At 26.8% G+C, this 20,305-nt stretch overlaps 3 protein-coding genes across 3 annotated transcripts in view; 2 read left to right on the top strand and 1 right to left on the bottom strand.

The window, feature by feature from the left end:
* LOC126838926 (uncharacterized) lies at positions 1–2,813 on the top strand. Its single transcript, XM_050573719.1, has 5 exons — positions 1–77; positions 182–210; positions 1,421–1,518; positions 2,360–2,528; positions 2,602–2,813. The coding sequence occupies exons 1-5, from the start codon at positions 28–30 to the stop codon at positions 2,763–2,765; spliced, it is 510 nt and encodes a 169-aa protein (XP_050429676.1). The 5' UTR covers positions 1–27; the 3' UTR covers positions 2,766–2,813.
* A 2,922-nt stretch (positions 2,814–5,735) lies between these two features.
* Positions 5,736–20,305, top strand: part of LOC126837975 (vacuolar protein sorting-associated protein 33A) — a 58,642-nt gene continuing 44,072 nt past the window's right edge. Inside the window, exons 1-12 of the mRNA XM_050572020.1 lie at positions 5,736–6,045; positions 6,123–6,322; positions 6,835–6,919; positions 7,210–7,314; positions 7,396–7,696; positions 7,767–7,878; positions 7,934–8,094; positions 8,178–8,332; positions 9,185–9,337; positions 9,397–9,622; positions 9,689–9,802; positions 9,894–9,986. Coding sequence (XP_050427977.1) covers positions 5,944–6,045; positions 6,123–6,322; positions 6,835–6,919; positions 7,210–7,314; positions 7,396–7,696; positions 7,767–7,878; positions 7,934–8,094; positions 8,178–8,332; positions 9,185–9,337; positions 9,397–9,622; positions 9,689–9,802; positions 9,894–9,986 — 1,807 coding nt within the window. The 5' untranslated portion in view covers positions 5,736–5,943. The remainder of the gene's footprint in view (positions 6,046–6,122; positions 6,323–6,834; positions 6,920–7,209; positions 7,315–7,395; positions 7,697–7,766; positions 7,879–7,933; positions 8,095–8,177; positions 8,333–9,184; positions 9,338–9,396; positions 9,623–9,688; positions 9,803–9,893; positions 9,987–20,305) is intronic.
* LOC126838045 (low molecular weight phosphotyrosine protein phosphatase-like) lies at positions 10,048–10,767 on the bottom strand. The gene has a single exon (XM_050572139.1). It carries the CDS (start codon positions 10,647–10,649, stop codon positions 10,161–10,163), a length of 489 nt encoding a protein of 162 aa, XP_050428096.1. The 5' UTR covers positions 10,650–10,767; the 3' UTR covers positions 10,048–10,160.

Below are 20,305 nucleotides of genomic sequence, written 5' to 3'. Positions count from 1 at the left end.
TATTATACCTGTACGATATTAGATTTTATGATGAATATCAAGATTATTCTTTTACTTAGTCTTGCAGCGTGTGCTTCGTAAGTATTTTTTTTAAACATTATTTCTAGTTTAAAATTTGTCTTAATAAAATGAGTTTTTGTGTGTTAAATATACACAATGAAAATTAACGTTTACTTTTCAGGTGTGACAAAACTGTATCTTCGACAAATGGTAATTAAATATAATTTAGTTGTTGGTTAGAAAAAAACAATACGTTTTATTTAAATTTGATTTGTTTGGAAATAACATGTTGGTTGATTGAGCAGACAAATAATAATGTGTTTATATCACTATATTATTATATTGTATTACTAAAATGATAAAATTAAAGTTGAAAGTTGGAAAACCGGCAAGTTTTCGGCTTTTCCAGGTTTTTAAAGAAATTACTGTATTTACAGACACAAAACAAAATAATTTAATAACAAATCCGATTTTCAAATTTTGAGCTTCAGAAAGTGTAATCTAGCATTAAATAAAAAAACCCAATTACCGGTTTTAAGTTTTTAATTCAGCAGTACTTACAAGATGACCACACTATTTAAAAACTAGTTGACTTTTAACGCTAATAATATTATCGGACCCATTCAGCTAAATTATCCTAAGTTTTATGTTTCTAATGAATTTTAAGTTTCATGTAAGTTATCTTATCTTAAAATTCGAAGTAAGTATTCTGCATTACAAGTTAACTATTTGTGACATATTAAAAAAAAATTTAACTATGAAATAATTTTAGTTATGTTTTATTAAATTATTGGTAGTATTGTATTATATTTTTGTAGTTTTTCACATATTAAGTAAAACGTTAATATTAATACAAAATGATTATTGAACCTAAGTAACTACCATGCATAATTTATTATTTGAAAAAAATTGAAATCCACACAATATTTACACAGTGATTTTCTCTGTATATTTTACACGAGATTTATGAAAAGTTTAATATATTTAGTTTTGTAAATAATCAAATGTATAGCGCAGTAGAAATAAAATTATAATTTTTATTAACACACATCTGTGTATACAATCCTAAAAAATTATACCTGATTCGCGAATATTGTCAACTTAGTATAACCTATAACAGATATGCAAACATTATGTATTTAAAGTCAGATTGGCAAATGTACAATCACCTAATAAGAAGTAAAAAAAACATAAATAGTTGGTCTGACTAATAATAATAGTTCATGATTATTGTTTTCATTACAACATAATAAATGTTATGCTGGTTTTAGTTTGTTTCTCAATTCTTTATAAAACAGGCATTCGAAGACGTTAAAAATCATTATTGGTTTTGTCTCACAGTTTTTAAATTGGGCTTATAATTCATAGAATAATGCAATGTTTTTCAAGTTCTCTATTTTGTTGCTATCTTTTATTCTAGCTGCCACCTCTATTAATCTAGGCCGGCATCAAGTTTTAAGTTCTGCTGACCCTAGAGCTTCAAATTCAGCTGATCCTAAAGAGAAAACCGAAGCTGAGGTAATAATAATACTATTGTCTTAAAACTATTATGTTTTTGTCAATATTTTGCCGAATTATTAATGATATATAAATTTTAAAGTTTTCCTAAATAGACATTCTTATTTAGAAAACTATTATTATTTTAGTTTAAGGGAACGGAAAGTGTCAATATTTTTTTTTACAAATAAAGACTGAAACGCAAAATCACTTTCTGTGTAAGTGTCAACCGATCCGATTTGAACAATTTTTTTTTTTTGCTATTGAAAATGACTTCTACGAAAGTCCAATTTTTATCGAATTTTCGCCCATAACTCGAAAAGTAAAAATTTAAAAAGTATCAAAACTAGAATAACCTAATCTTGTATCATCTAAAAATTAGTCGGCATACTAAAACTGGCTGCTATATTTTGTTCAAATATTGCTATTCCTTTGCCTCTTAATAAAAAGCGCTTTCCATCCCCTTTAAATTGTTGTAAATATTTATTATCAAAATAAGTTTTTAATATTGTTTGTTAAACAGTTTTTATATTTTAACTAGGTTTTCTTTTTTCTTCGCCGGCTAAAGTATATTTCTGTTGCATTATAGCAATCTATAAAATAATGGTTATATTGATTTTTATTATTTACTTTGTTTAATAAAACATCAACTCTTGTGTAATATATACGACGTGCACTTGGCATACTTGCTACTACAGTTAAAATATTTTCTAAACTAATTTGAAGAAAAAAAACAACCGCTTTTTTTTGTACAGCTTATTAATTAGCGTGTAAGATATACGCATAAAATATATGGGTAATTCAATTGTATAATTGCATTTTCGACGGAATTAAACTTTGTACTGTGATGTACAATTTTCAGATTATAGAAGATGTGTTCATGGATTGTAGAAAATTGGTCAGCATCTCTTACAATTTCATAGTTGATACTATTCGAGTGTATGACTTTTGCGATTACATGAGTGACAACGATACAGATTTTGCTATCGCACACAAGAACTGCAAGATCCCTCGACAAGCATCGACAAATTGTAAACATTGACTACAGGCGTTACATAATATACCTAATTTGTATTTAATTTGAAAATGTTCGTTTTGTTTCAGATAACATAGATTTAAAAAGGTTTGGGGAACATTTCAAACACCATTGCAGAAAGTTAAAAATATCCATTAGCGAATGCGCTAAACAGAGGAAAGACGCTGCCATAAAAAAGACAAAAAAAAGAGTGGCCGAATGGGAAAGGACAAGACTGGGATCGAAATATTAAGCTGAATATAATATAATTTGTTTGAAAAATGTTTAAAAATACCTTAAAATGTGATTAAAAAAAATGTTTAAAATGTAAAATACTTCTTAACGACTTTTATGACTTCAAAATGGCTGTTTCTTGTCAAATAAACACCGATTACTACTAGTACATTTCGTGCAGTATTATTTTTATTTGTAAGAAACAAGAAAAAATTACTATAATTTTATTAGTAATATAAAAAGGCACATATTTGAGCGACTTTTTAATAGGTATAGCATTGTTAAGTAGAAAGTGCCCTTGCAGGAATTTAGTTATCTAAATGAACGTTACCTACTCCTATGTGCTCAGTATATTGTGATATATTTATCATAGCCAGTCATTAAATGTCAATCATTAATCATTGTTAATAGTGTTAATATCACTCATCACTCTTACCATCTTATGACTGATAACTCATAAAACCAAATTTATTAAATGTTAAATCAAATAACGTGTAAAAATTGCATAGGTAAAATAATTAATTCAATGTGCGCCGTATATCTTTATTTTGCGCACATTTTTTTTTATTAAAAATTTAATATATTTAATTTATGAATATTGGCATGTATCTCGCGAATGCTTAATAATAGCACTGTCAAAGTATATACTTTGCAAAAACTAATATATTGAGACATTTTTTCATCGATATTAACATTTAGTAAAAACATATATTTTGTTTTAGTTTAAAAAAAATCACCAAATCAAAGGTGATAGACATAAGGAATAAATTATTTTATTTAAAAGTGGTATAATCATTTTCAAACAGTTTGTTTGAAAACTGTGGATACAAAATTAACTATTCAATAAAAACTTTTAAAAAAAAAATACTATACTTGAAGGTTTGGTGAAATTTTGGTTGAGGTTATTGTGGCCTAGAGTATTCTTTCTATGAGTCAAAGCCATTTTGGTGGTACAAGAAATCAATTTAGACCTAAAAGAGCCTGATAAAATTACAGCTACTTAGAAATATCGTATTTGAATTCTGTAAACATATTTGATCTTATCGGTCTTTTTACCAAACCGATTTTTGAATAACTGTTTTATTTACCTAAAAATAAAAACAAGAAATGGCTCTGAATTTTTTCAAATTTACCCAAAATATTTTTGTTAAGACAATTGCAATAAAAATAATGAATTGTCGCTCGTATTCTGTTACCAATGATAACAGCGCAATATTATATTATAATATTACGCATGTAGTTTTGCATTATATATTATATAATTATTACATAGGTTAATAACCAACGCATCACAATAATAAAATTATCCGAGGGTCCGTGATTTTGCTTTATATTATGAAGGGGTCAGTCATTCAGAAAAGGTTAAGAACCACTCCTCTATAGGAACTATAACATAAATATACCAGAGTAAATTTAAAATGTTTAAGTAACTACTGAGCTGAATATTTCTAAAAATAAAGAATACATTTTGTTTTAATTGAATTTTATTAAGTTTACATTCACTTTAATTATTAAAACAAGTTATACATTTTTAGTTAACATCTATAATTATTAATGACGACAAATAATTTATAATAATTATTAACGAGGCATGTGCTTAAGGTCATATAAAACCCAAATAGGAACGATTAGGATTGAACCAGATGCTGCTCCTCCAATAAGCAGTTGTTTCTGAAAAAAAAAAATAAAAGGCCATTTATAAATTTGATCAACAGATAATAACATTTTTAATTTGAAATTAATTTACATCACAAATAACTGATTTCTGTTTTGTCTAAAGCGTAATCGTAACAAATGCGAGTGTATTTTATGCAATTTCATGTATTTAAAAGTTATTGAAATTATTAAGATTTTTAAAAATACGCATATTAAACAGATTCAATTAAAAAAAATATTGCTGATATAAACTTTAATAAAGAAGTGTTTACAGGTATCATAGATACATAATTATGTTTATATTATAATAATGAACTAACAAAAGATAATTATCATCCATAACATCAAAATAGTAAAATTTGTTATACAGGAGACAAAAGAAATTAAAACAGTTACTTACTGTATACATCAAAGTCAGAGAAACTATGGATAACTATGACACTACCATTTTTTTTTAAATATCTACATACTATCCATTGAATGAACACATTTACCAGAGTTTCACATTTCATGTATCACAAAGACCAACTTGTATGTAATTCAAACTATACCTGTATTTGTTTATGTACTTGTAGTACCTTAAGTATGTTAATTAGATGTGTAAATTATGAATTTCTACAAATATTTGTCAATTATACAAAAATAAACAAATTTACGTGACACAACGAGAGCTATGATGAATACACACAGAAGTAGTATCCTAAATATTTTCACGTCACTAAGAACATATTACTTAAGCATGAAACTCATGCACACAAATATAATATCTTATATTTTGATTTTAATATATTTTATAAACTATACCAGAGGATTAGTCTTACCCATTTTGCCATTCTCACTTGAGGCGGTGCATTTATAGCAACATTTGTCCTTTTCGGAATAACTTGTAAAGCTTGTCTGGCCAATGGCTGAGCTAATTTTGACAATCCGTACATAATGAAAATTTAAAGATGCCTTACTGGTGTTCAACAAAAAATGTATAAATAATACAAGCGATTTTTACAGAGTACAACCCTTTTAATACTTTAACACTAATATAAATAATTTTAACCTTCAGCAAGAAGTAACCTCATGAATTTATTCTATGGTATCAAAAGTAAAAACTCCCAAACATGTAGAATAAGTTTATCAAATGATTTCCAGATGATATTACAGTGTAGCCAGAAAGACGTTTACATACGTATAGTTTTTATCACAATATTAGGTAACACTGTTATCTTAATTTGTGTGTATATTTCAGAACCCTTCTTATCATGCATGTTAGGGTATTATCATCTAAGGCCGTGTTTTGAAATTAAATTGAAATGATAAAATAGTAATCAAATTCAATAATATTTTTATTGAAGACAAAATATATTCACAAATGTACCTACCTAATTAATTTAATTGATAAAATTTCAATCATGTTGGCATTTGAAATTTAGAACATTCGAATACCATTCAATTTATTTTCATGTTAATGTCGATTATTGGTTGTTTTTTGTTTAAATTAACAGTTTAAATAATCGTTATTAAAATTGTACCTAATCCAATTTGTTAACATGTCCAACTATTTAAACGGTGGACGTGTTAACGTAGGGCAGCTGCAAGAAAGTGCTGCAAAAAATTTAATTTTATTACTAGATAAATGCGATGGCCCAAAAGTAAATAATTCAATTTGATGATAATATGTTACTTGTATGTATTGTTTATTTCACAAATTTGTTTTTATAATGTATAGGTGATTATTTTGGATGAAGGTTTAACTAGGCCCATAGGATTAATTGCTACTTACAGTTTATTAAGAGAACATGACGTAAAAGAAGTATTTATTCTCAATGCAGGGAAATTAGGAAGTTTTCGAGAAAAAGTAAAAAATGTAATATTTATAACTAGGCCTTTTTTGACACACATGGATATGATATGTGAAAACATACACAAGTAAGATGATGTTAATTTAATAATTGTTTCAAATATTAGTTATAACCATAAGCCACGTTTACATTTCATCTTGACAACAAATGATAGAAACTAGAGTCTTTTTTAAAATCATTAACAGTGAATGAAATACTTGTAAGGCTATAAGTAAAATAAATAATAATTACACTTTAATCTTAAAGAAATTAAATCCAAATCAATGATGTTTCGAATATTATGTTCAAATCATTGATCAATTAAATTAAATTAAATCCAAATCAATGATGTTTCGAATATTATGTTTAAATCATTGATCAATGATTATTACTATTATATAATAAATGATAAATTAGTTTATAATATTAATTTTGGATATTTCAATATTTTCTGAGGTGGTTTCTCTTTACTAATAGTTAGGTACTCTCTTTAAGTAAAGCTTGCACATGCTATTTATTGAGAAGTGGTCTTTGTTTTTAACTATATTAATTTAGAGAGTATGTTTAATAAAACAGTACTTAATGTCTATTTTATCTTAGAGAAAATCAAGAAGACTTGAAACATAGAGAATATCATCTGTTTTTTGTTCCTACTCGAAGTTTATTATGTGAAAAACGTTTAGAAGTGAGTTTATAATTTGTTTTATCTCATATTGTGTAACAATTAAAATATATATAATTGTAGAATTATAGATCAGTGGTGGCATAGTGAACAATTATAGACAATGATACATTAGTATCCATCCTTGTATGAAGTCAATTTTTTGTGGCACATTTTTTGCTTTTTCTACCTGAAAATTGGTTATCATAACACCAAAATGTCATAAAAACCACCATGCCACTTATACCTAATAAGTACATAATTAATTGTATTTTTATCAACATTTAATTCTTCCTTTTATTTTATTTTTCAAGAGAAAAGGTGTATTTGGAAATTTTGTGTTGATTGAGGAATTTCGATGCTTTCTATTTCCCTTAGAAAATGATCTTATGTCTATGGAAATGAACGACTGCTATAAGGTGCAAAAAACATTTAAAATTTAACTTTTTTCTCCATAAATTAATTAACTGAAAATTTACATTTTGTCGTATTATATAAAGGAATTATCGTTAGAAAAAGATCCTACGTGTTTATATCGTGTAGCCCAAGCTATCGTAATGTTGGAGGATATTTACGGTCGAATAGGTCGTATATCTGGCAAAGGCCCCACTGTCAAACAAGTGTGGGACTTGGTGTCTAAAATATCGTTGGAGCCTCGTGCACCAAATTCTAAAGCCACCCGAAATTATAAGACTATTGATCATCTTATAATATTGGATCGATCCGTAGACTTGTTGACACCTATGGCAACTCAATTGACATTTGAGGGCCTTATTGATGAACTTTACGGAATAGACTGTTGTAAGAAATCCTAATTAAACAGTACACAATATGGTTTATTTTTGCATTAATTGTTATATTTACTTTGAAGGTACTGTCGAGTTGCCTGCTGACAAGTTTGTTTCCGAAGAAGGAAATTCAAATGTGCTATCGCATAAAAAAATTGTTCTAAATTCTAGTGACGAAATATTTGCTGAAACTCGGTAAACGTATGTATGCAACATCATATGATAAATACTAAATTGTTTATATCTGCAGGAATAAACATTTTAATGCAGTTTTAATGAATTTAAGCAAAAGAGCCAAACATATAACATCGGAGTATGACGAAACACGTAATGGTAAAACTGTTCAAGAAATGAAACAATTAGTGTCAAAGCTTCCGTACATGCTGACGCTTAAAAAACAACTTTCCACATGTAATCAGTTTTGTTTTTATAGTATTTAATCATTGCTATATTTAAATTGATATTTATTCTGTTGTTTTATGTTTTTTAAATAGATACTACCATAGCTGGATTAATTAAAGAATTAACAGATAAAAAAAATTTTCGTGAATTTATAAATTTACAACAAGAGTTAATTTTAGGAATAGATTCTGATAAAATACTACCTCAGATAGAAGATTTAATTGCTAATAAGCATAATATTATTTCTGTAAGTATGTGTGGTGTAATTTGACACGGAACTGAGAAGGTATTGTTTTTACAATGTGTTTTGATTTTTTGTGACTGGATTAACTTCTAAACCTCTGAATCGATTTCTTCATGTAACAAATACTTGAATGGTACTTAATTTTGCCAAAAATTTGAAAAGAACCTCTTTTTGTTCAAAATCAAAAAAAAAAACCCAACAATTTTATTTATTTTTTCATTTTAAAATTACGGCGCACTATAACTTCTTTGAAAATAGTCCTAATTAATTCCAAGTTTGTATGGAATATTCTTCTGATGATGTACTATAGATAAACATTAAAAAAACAACACCCCTTTTGTGTAGAATGGGTAGAAACTTTTTCTTTATTTCTCTTTTTCCAGCAAACATTTAGGACTTCTGGCCTGAAAATTAAGCTGAAGGAAGATCTAGAATGGGGCCATGACATGTATCATTTTCTCAAAAATCTGTAGACAAACGTTTTATTACAATTTGACTGTAGTCAATTTCTATGTTGCTGTGTGTGTGTAAATACGTGAGTCAAGAGGTATCTGAAAAATATTTTTGATTACGATATGTAGGTAACAACGGCAACAAATCATTATTGACAGACAAACAACCCTAATCGTATCTACCCTACTTCTAAAAATTCAATTTTAAGCTCATTTTTGTCATTAAAATACTCTTATCAATATTTGTATTTCACAGATTGGCATCACAGTATTTATTTGAAAGTGATTTTATTACTTTCAGTTATAATTCAAGCGTACTTCCTCGCCCCATCACCACTACGCCTGACCCCACTAAATGGCTTTTTTAAATTGTATGTGTTAATAACTTTGTATGTTCAAACAGGTACTACGTTTAATATGTATGCAGTCCTCTGTCAATTCTGGATTGAAACAAAAAGTCTTGGATTATTATAAGAAAGAAATAATTCAGACATACGGATTTGAGCACTTGGTGACAATGGCCAATTTAGAAACGTCAGGCCTTATAAAAATACAAGTAAAATGTATGCAGTTATAGACGAGTACAATTTTTTAAATATTATTTTGATTTTTTAGTCTAGTTCGAGGAGCTACGCTCTATGTCGCAGATTATTGAAATTAGATGTTTATGAAATGAGCGAAGTCGATCCAGATGATATTAATTATGTTTACGGTATTTACGCCCCGCTTAGTGTGAGATTAATTCAGCATATATCAAAATCCGATAGTAAAGTACTGTCTGACGTGTTGCCGATATTACCTGGACCTAATGTTGAGCATGTTAACTCGGCTATTGACCAAAGTAATTTTTTAATTTGTAGGTACATTGTTTAATAGATTCTTAACTAATTTATCTTAACTCTTTCAGCATCCAGTATGAGTTTTTTGGTAGACTCACAAAAAGTTGTTTTAGTATTCTTCATTGGGGGTTGTACTTTTGCGGAAATATCTGCTCTTCGTTTCTTATCAACACTTGAAGAATGTTAGTAATCAAAAAATATATAGTCAAAATTAACATATTATATAATATGTTAATTATTTTACTCGAAATGACAATTTTTTTCAAATTACAGGCACTACAGAATATGTAATTGCTACAACTAATATTACGAATGGTAATAGCTTCATTAAGTCACTTTTAATTCCAGAAATAAGTAAAAGTTTGAGTAAGTAAAAGTGTTCGACATGAGTGCTATGATTAATATTTACTAACATAAAAACTGTAAGCAAATTTCAATTATTTATTACTATTATTATTATTTTTTTTATTACATGTATAAACAATTTATTATATATTTATTTGTGTTTTATTGGTTATATGTCCAAAAATCAACACATGATTAAACAACTGTGTATTTATTTATAAACGCAATACTCGCTCTCCGACATTGTTTATACACATTTATAAATGCATCCATACCGCGTTCATAGTATGGATCTTCAATGATATCACCTCCTTCCGGATCATAGGACCCAAACAGTTCGACTTTTGCTTTACAATTTTTAGGCTTCATTGAATTTAATTTTTTGATATTTTCTTTATCCATACCAAGTATGAAGTCGTATTTTTGAAAATCCTCTGGCTTTACCTGTCGGGCGACATGTCGGTAATTGTTAATCTTGAACTTCCCGAGTACCGTCAAGGTTCGTTCATCTGGCGGACAACCTATATTATAACTTGAAGTTCCAGCACTATCAACAAACCACCTGTTGTGAAAGCCTTTTTCATGAGCTATATCTTTGAATACAGCTTCAGCCATTGTGGAACGGCATATATTTCCCAAGCACACAAACAAAACGCCAAGCTGATCATTATTCTGATCAGTCATGTTAGATTTAAAAAAAAACTATAATATTGCAAATTGAAACTGAAGTCGTACGGTTTTCAACGACTTAAAAGTGGTATATTACAATGTATTATTAATACAATTAGATTACTAAGTTTTATCACAAGGTTATCAGCTATTGATCAAATTAGATAACAAAATATAAACATAAATATTGGTGAGATAGTGTATAAATGGTGCACGTTGTATCACTGGATATACTGCGGTTATAATTTGTTCCCTGGTTTTGAAATTTTTATCCACTTTGAGATATAGTTTGAATAAAATTACTTGTTCTTTTTTTTTTTAAATATTTCCTAGAAAAAAGGTTTTTTTATAAAAAAAAAAAAAGTAAAATATTATTATGTTTTTTTTTCCAACATAAAATATCAAGCCAAATACTTGGATCTATTATCGAAAAACGAATACGACATTCTCAACAAAATATCATCTTTCGATTTCACAATAGGTATTTTTGCTCTAAAGAATACAGATATTATATTCATAGGCGGAGATTTCATTAATTTTTTGGGGGGGCTAGCATTTTTCTACCTAAAATGACCAGCAAGGGATTTACACTCCTAAATTATTAATATATAATACTATATAACATTACAAATGTATAAATAAAAATCATAATAAATATAATATAATATTTGTATATTATTTAAATAAATACATATTATTTTAAGGCAATGTACCTATTCTTAGATCCAAATATATCAATAATTTTTTCTACATCAATATTTAAATAGTTTTCAATGTATAATATGGATGAATTATTAAACCTGTCTTGCAACCATGTCAGGTAACCATGTCTTAATTTTGCGCATAGCTGAAAAGCTGTGTTCGCATGTAGCTGAACTAATTGGCAAAGACAAGGCGACTTGAAATAATTTGAATAAGCTGGGAAATACATTTAGGGTTGGAGCCTTTTGAATTTTATCAATATTTATTGCGTTTTTTGAAAAATGTATAACTTTATTTAGCACTTGAATTAAAGTTAAATGATAACATTATCAAAAACATTGTTATAATGTTTTGCCGTTTTGGAACTGAAATAATTTTCATAATTTATTCTTATTAATAATTTTAGTTTTTACTCCATTAATTAAGGAATTTATTACTTTGATGAGTGATCAAATAATTGGGGGGCTATTGATTATTTTGGGGGTGCTAAGCCCCCCCCCCAAGCACCCCCCAATCTCCGACTATGAATTTATATTATAATAATCTTGTAATTTACGTATGATATCTAAACAAAGGGAAACAAAAAGAGCTTAATTGTATACAAATAAAAACTATAACGCTGTCACACTCCAATATATATTTTTTTTTTATAAAGTTTAACATCTCTATGGAGAGTAAAGGTTTTTCTTGAAAATTATAGATACGCCAAAATGTCTGCACTTTCACCATAACTCTAAAAAAAAGAATTTTTAAATTAGTAAACCTTTTATTTATTTACCCATAAATTAGTTGTCATATTAAGAAATGGCTCCTAGAGAAGTTTTATCAAATATTATCTGTAATTTATCCCTTAATACTAAACCCTTTTTTGTTTCTCTTAATATAAATAAATTTGTATCGATTTTATGTTTATTGTATTATAATTTTTAATAAATGTCTAAATTTTAAATTAGCAATTTTAGTGTCGTTTTGTTTTTTACCACAAATGTTTATTTAAAAAAATTCGGTATAGGCTTTTTTCATTACAAAATCTTAGCTTTAAACTAAAGTTATATATTTATAAATATATTAGCACATTAATAAGAATTCTCTATTGGCAAACAAAAAGTAGCCTAAACCTGTGTATAAATATTTTATTTGTTATGAATATTTTTTTTCATCGTTTAGAATAGGATTTCATACTATGCCATTACACATTATATTACTTTTTTTTAAATTATTATCTAATAATACTCATTGAGTAAAGACTCTAGACTCCAGAGTCACATATTTATTCGTATTACCTATCTTTTTCAACGACAAACAACAACCGATAGGTTTTTTAAAGCTCATACCTATATAATATTTAGAACAAAAATATTACCAGTTAAACTAAATGTAACTCATGTTAATAGGTATTTAAACTATGTATTAATTTAATGAAACACCTTGAGTTTTCGATAGTACTGTATAGCAAATGAAGAGGACACTAAACATAAACCAAACGTCTTTATCATTTTTAACAAGTGTTTATTATTAAAATATTTGAACGAATTTCATACCATTACAATATAAGTAGCTGCGGCAAATTGTCATATTTAGGTACATCCATTGAGATTATAATAAAACAATTTTAATTAACGACACATATATGATTAGGTACACATAATAATAATAATAATAATAATAATAATAATAGTCATATTAGTCAAACATTAGGTTTTCTTGTGTTTATTTATAATTATCACAAAAATTGTTTAAAAAAAAAAATCATTATTAGAATTTAGATTGTATTAAATGGAAAGTATAAGTGCATAATAATGTATGATTTATAAATTGAATGTGGGCCCATTTTATGGAGTTGGCCAAATTAATGCTGCCACACAAGCAGCTTCGCATACACCAAAAGCGGTGTTGCAAGCGGCTAATGCTGGTGTAGCCGCTATTACGGCTCCGGGTACTGTCCCAAAAGTGAATCCGGCTGCAGCGAAGCATGCTACAGTGACTGAAGCACACCCTGCATAGCAGATCCCTGCTGCGATTGGGCCAGCTTGGACGACCGATGAAGATATCAGTGCCACGAAAAGAAGAAGTGCTACCTTGGCGGAAGCCATTTTTGCTGAAAACAGAACAATATACAATAATAAGTAAAACAAGCTAAATGAATATTAAACTTTGAGGGAAAAAAACATTTACTAGGAAAATTTATTTTTGAAGTAAATAACATAAAAATATGTAAGTAAAATGCTCATTTAAAACTATTGTGATGAATAAACCTGGTCTTTTTTTTTTTTTTTAATTATAAATAACAAAATAATTTTCAAAATAATAATTAGTCATTTAAATTCAATTCTTCATAGCAAACGTTATTTTTATAAATAAATATTTGAAATACATTTTTATTTACTGTTTTAAACTATAAATTATTTTGTATTTAAGTTTTTGTTGAAATAATTTCTAGGTCCGAGTACCTTAAGTGAATATAATTTTAAAATGTAATTTTTACTGTTGTATTGTTTATTTAAACTCTATATATTATATGTGTTTTAGTAAAAAAAAATGCATTGTATTTTGTAATAATAAATGGAAAAATTTCTATACCATTCTACTTTATAAATTGTATTTAAATAATGTTGTCTGCCTGAAAAAATGTTTGTATTTACCGCAATTATTTGTCTTAAATTATTTTGTCCTCAGTTAGTCTTAAATATACATTTTGTATTGCACTAAAGGGAATTACAATAATTTACCGACTCTACTGAGTGAACAAAAGGTCCGAAACATAATATACTACAACTAGGTAAAAGATCATTTATATTTTGAAAAATTAAAGACTTGAAATATCTATACTGAACAATAATAAATGCACAAATTAGATTTGGTTATGGGTTATGCACACAAAATAACTCCAATAGAATTCGTTTATTGTATTTATATAATTTTATAATGTTTATGAAATATGAGATTATAACTTTAAAAACATAATATTTTAGTTTTATATCAAAATATTATTTTGAAATATTTATACGATATTAATAAAATATATTGTAAAATGTAACAAAATTTATAAAATAGATTAATCAACTTTTTTTTGCTGTCTGGTATAGCTGCATCTATTAAATATAAATAAATGTAGCTAGGTAATAAGAAATTTGATTAGGTTACGTTATTTAATACATTCATTAATAAACTATATAATATATGTTTCAAAACATTTATCGATTAAGCTGTAGTTTTTCACTAATATTTCTATAATTTTAAAATTATATCCGAAATTAACGTACATATTTCTAATAAATTATTTAATGAGTTAAACAGCAATTATTTTTATATTAATAATATATTTTACAAAAAAAAATAAAAAACGTTGATTCTTATTAAAATTTGAGTTCATTTTTAAGTTATTAAGTATAATATTATAATTAGAACAATGTCTGACAGACACTATATTTATTTGTTTCATACTCTCTACACAAAATAACTTTTAATTGTTAAATATTATGATATGATAATAAGAAAAATGCAAACCAACACCTTTTATTAGGTATACCTGTACATAGATATAATAGAAAAATCAAAATTTACTTACAAATTTATGGTTTTAGACGAAGTTCTCTGTATACATGTTGACCAATGAATTTCAGTGATTCGACACCACGACGTTGGACGATTGAAATGTGTGTAAGCAGACTAATAGTGTTCTTGGTGGAAATTATGTCCTTTTATAACTGCCTGAGTTACAAAGGTATTCTTGAAAGGAGGGGCTAAAAGAGTGAGAGGACTGAAGCTAATATAGTGTAATGTACACACATATTATAATCGTCATTGACTCAAGTCATTAGTAATCTCTATTATTATTATTAATAATATCACCATCAGGGGAAACCATAAGACTAATTGAAAAAGCTTTAGATACCTAGTTATAAGAAAAATAATTAATATTATTCTACTTGAAAATCGTATATTTTATCTGTCGTTTAAATTGATATAGTAATCGAATTATTGTAAATAAATACTACGCAGTTCAATAAGAAATTAACAACAAAAATGGAACTATAATATTATGTAATTTATTTCACTATTAGAGGACAAACATTGTGTTTATTAACAAAAATAAACATTAAATTGATTTTAATGCTAAAATTCGTTTTTTTTTCTTTAGGCCACGGACAGATAAAGTTAGGTCAAGTAATTGTAAACAACAACAATAACTAATGTCTCCAGGCATTTAATTTAAGGGTTTGTATGAGGTCTGTTTTTAAAAAGTTTTGTATTGAGGCAATATTTAAGAAAAAAGATGTCTTAATAAATTTCGACCATATCAATTAATTTGTATGAGCTTCGAGGTATTATTTTTAATTTAAATAATTTTTTCTACGAGTAAAAGCCATTTTGATTTATTTTAGACAAAGCCAGACAAAATTTAGACTTCATGGCATGGTTACAATTTCAATTCTGTAAAGAGATTAGAGTTCTTTGGCTATTTTACTATGTTATGTTAGAAGCCAATTTTTATTTAAAAAATTCAGTTTTTTGTAATTAAATAAATTAAATTTGCAATTTTTTCAATATTAAAACCTATTTTTTGAGATAAAAAATCAAAAATGCTGATGAAACTTTTATAATATTTTACACTGCTTTGATTTAGGACTTATGTGCATTATTTTTAGAAGATGGTAAATTCCTATACAAAAACACAGTGTTTTTTATTTTTAATAATTTTTGTTATAATAAATAATGTTTGAATAATTACAAAGCTATAGCCTATATAAAACTAATTTTAAAATAACGAACACACACATTCTAACCGATTTACCAATAAAATATTTTGATAAACAATAATTAAAAAATGATTTGTATTCTAAGCTATATAATATCAGAGTCGGTTCAAATCACCTTATAATGCCACCTTGGTTGTATCTTATGGGGTTTTTTTTTCCAGGAAGTCAAATAAAATAAGTTTTGTCACAGTAATTCAAAAGCAGAAAATAAATGTTACATTTGAACGACGACATACTGCATACAGTGTATAGATTATTTTATCATAATATTAATTATACAATGTGAACAGCGGAGAATACCAACGGTTTTAGATGCTATAAATACAGCTAAATGCTAATACTCATTATAAAATAACAACATTTGATATAAATGTTATGGCATAACGAAAAACCAAACACTCAATATTATAATATGTATATACCTGTATAGCTAAAATAATGAATTGTAATAATATTTCAACGATGATAAACTTTCCCATTTGGCGTACCTATAAATTGTAATGTTATTTTTATCCTACTTAGTATTTTTCCATATTATATCAACTTAATTAAATGTTGTTTCCAAATTCCACGTAGAACATAAATAACAGCTATTATAATGTATAATGTAAATTCTAAAGAACCAAATTGTTTATATATTCAGCATGTTATAATTGCATGATGCATTTATAGCAAAATTTGAACCACATTTAACTTCTCGTTTAGCTTAAACGTAGTCATTTTTATCTTGTTTTTATCTTTATACAATAACAAAAAAACACCTAATTAAAAGTGAATGACATACACTTAACAATAACAGTCACTTTAATATTATAATAACGTTGGAGTATTCCTGTTGACGGGACTTACAATTACCAATTGCATCAATCTAGTATAAATGTTCAGTTGACTTTAATTAAAAGTTTAGTTAAACCCTAATACTAAAAATATAGTAATAATTTCTTTTTGAATGTGGTAAAAACAAACAAAATATGTGAAAAATTCAGATCAAATTGTATAACACGATGAAAAAATAATTAATTTCTTATTAAACCATATGACATATTGATTGTTTAGCGATAAAATGATCACCCCAGTATATATATTTATTTGAAACAAAACAATTCAATTATGCTGGCTTTTAGCTTAGATCTGCAGCTGAGAAGGTACTTAAAACCGCCCGCGCTCAATCCCCTTTGGCAATTGATATTTCCTAAGTTGTACAAAATGCTTGATTTAGCATTTTCTCTATACCAATTAATAGTGTATACGGGGTGAAAGGTCTTAATTTTTTTTTTCCATTTATTTAACTATAAAAAACATAGTTTTAAAATGATTTTCTGTTACAACTTTTATTAAGTTACATACAAAAATGTAGGTAATAAATTCTGCAATACGCCCTGTAAAAATATTTTATACCGTCAAACTACCAAGACGTATAATTTCTTATTTGTGTAGTCAGTCGTCGCAGATGTATCGATCAAAAGATTCCCTTTCAAAAGTATGAATAACTGTCAACAAATGCCACCAAATTTTTCCACTGTCCTATACAAATTTCACAAATTTCCACAATCGTTACACTAAAGAATAAATAACCAAACCGTGTATCGCATGAGAATTGTTATATTTTCTCTGCATTTTCGGCTTTCATAATTTCACACCACAGTCGTTTTCTGTACATTTCCACGGGATTTTTGAAAAATTCAATATATTTTGTTTCGTATTATTTACAAAATGGTATAGAGCGGTAAAACGAAAACGTATTAACACATGTGTGTATACAAATCTTAAAATCTAAAACTTGAAATGAACCATGTCAATCAATTGTAGAAAAGTCCATTTTGTCTTAAAATTACTGTAGTACCACACAGTGTGATTTTGCAGTCGAGTTTGACAAGTACATCGTTACAGTTGAATATTATACCAGTATCATATTAAATATGATGAATACCAAGATTATAATTTTACTAAGTCTAGCAGCATATGTTTCGTAAGAATTTTTTTAAACATTATTTCTGGCTTAAAATTGTATACAAAATGTAATCAAACTTAGAATTTGGTATTTAAAATATAATTTTTTAAATAAATTTTAACTTTTCAGGTGTGGCTTAAATGATTTAGCGGGAAGAGGTATTTATATAGAATTTAGTTGTTGGTTAGAAAGAAAACGTTTAAAACAAATTTAATTCTAATATAAAACCTAAATAAATGTTATCAAAACCTAAATATGTTACCTGAAACAGGCCTGGGCATTGTTTGAAAATAACCTGTTATTTTATTATGCAGTAAATTATATATTATATTTGTATATAAACATTTATTTTTATTTATTAACATATATTTTTATTTATATTTTATGTTTTAAACTATCTTGAGATGTTATTATAAAAAATGTTTCAATATACAATAAGTCTTAACGAAAAATGAATCCAAAATCGCTGATACTTTTCAAATAAACACCGATTACTTATATTTTGTGCAACATTATTTTTATTTATGAGAAAAAAGAAAAATTACTTTTCAATAGATTAAGTACAACATGTACTTGAAGGAATTTGGTTTTCTAAATGAACGTTATCTGCTTCTATCTGCTTAGTACTCAAAGATTGTTATACATTGAGATATATTTATCATCGTCTGATAGGTGTCAATTAATAATCATGGTTAATATAACTCATTACAATACCGTTTATTTTTAATTAATTTAATTATTTTCTGAACTATTTAGCTGTGTCAATAGCATGCTATAGCAGTCATGACCGTCAACGGGTTAATGTGTTTTCACAAAAGTGGCATAAACATATTCTTTGTTTGTTTTTTTTTTATTTGGAGTGTTAGGAATTAAAATTAGACTTAACTATGATGTAACTAAATAATAGTGTATAAGATGTAAAATTGGTTTAATATATTTTATTCAAACGGAAAAAAACCATTTAAAGAACAAAAAGTACTGTTACTTGAAATCAATGATATGTATGTGATAAAAAAAAAATAGTAGTATATCGACTTGTATCAAACAAAAAATAAATTGTTTTTCTGTGAAATATTTTTGTATTCGAAAAATGTGTACAAATAAGAACCACGACAACAGCAGAAAACACAAAAATAATATCGTTTTAACTGCAAAGGATTTAAGTTTTAAATTCGACTCTACGCGTCTATAAAATATCTGTTTATACTTTTTATTGAAAATTGAGAAAAATATACAAAAATACTTGGCTCCATGGGACCGATGCGATGGTAGGAATTATTATACTTGTTAGAATTCGGAAAAGAACGTACTATGCAAACGCCTTTTTACGATATTTACATGAATGTATCGAGTGTTTTTAGGTCATATACTGAACTTTTTATACTGAAGACTACAAAAATATTGACACATTTCCTAGCGTAGCATAAGGTATAGGTGTAATACATAGTATAGTATATGAAACCCATTTGAAAACGGTTAACGTCGTGTAGGTAGATTGTTCAATACATAATCGACTCACAATCCGTTTAGAAATCTACTACTGAAACTCAAGTCCAAATTGGATTTTAAACCGAGATTTAAAATTCGAAAGCCTAAAATATAGGTTAGATACATTATCAAAGAGGATATTTTTTTTTACAAATCCATAGGCGTAACTAGAGGGAGGGGACTCTTATCCCTTTAGATCCCCCCCCTATCAGTTTATAGAATAGTCAGCCTTAAAAGCTGAAAGTCTACACAAAAAAAATGTCACGTATTTTCTATAAACTTCAAACTTAATTTTTCTATATAACCAGATGGAATTAGTGGTTGCTGGTTAGTGGTTATACGATTCATGGTTATATGAGCTTTATTTATCAACAATCTTGATTGATCTGATTGATGGACTGATAACCGTGCAATAAAAATGTACTTATATTAGACTTTGAAGAAAACGCTCTTAAGTCGTATTGCTTTATATTAGCCAAAACTGTTGTAAAAATTGTATTAAGTTCAATTCCAGTGAATATCTTTTGACTGACTTTTATGGTATTGAAGTGATCAAAATATTTATAATACCTAATTTTGCTTATATAATAGCTAAGTGTAAATAATTATCAAAATTTTGCCATTAAAATTATATCAAGCGTTTACATGATAATAGGTCTAGTAATTATGTCTATACTCTACTCACTACTGTACTAGTCCTCTCGGATAAAATCACTTTCAAATTAACGCTTTGATGCTTATTTGTAAATACAGCACCTCAATTTAATACT

This window comes from Adelges cooleyi, unplaced genomic scaffold, assembly GCF_023614345.1.
Source record: "Adelges cooleyi isolate 19-005CV unplaced genomic scaffold, UGA_ACOO_1.1 ACOO_flye_CR_arks_rails_tigmint_CR_PRNA_30, whole genome shotgun sequence".
Lineage (NCBI taxonomy): Eukaryota > Metazoa > Arthropoda > Insecta > Hemiptera > Adelgidae > Adelges > Adelges cooleyi.
Note: the sequence above shows the minus strand (reverse complement) of the source record. Positions and strands in the feature narration are given on the sequence as shown.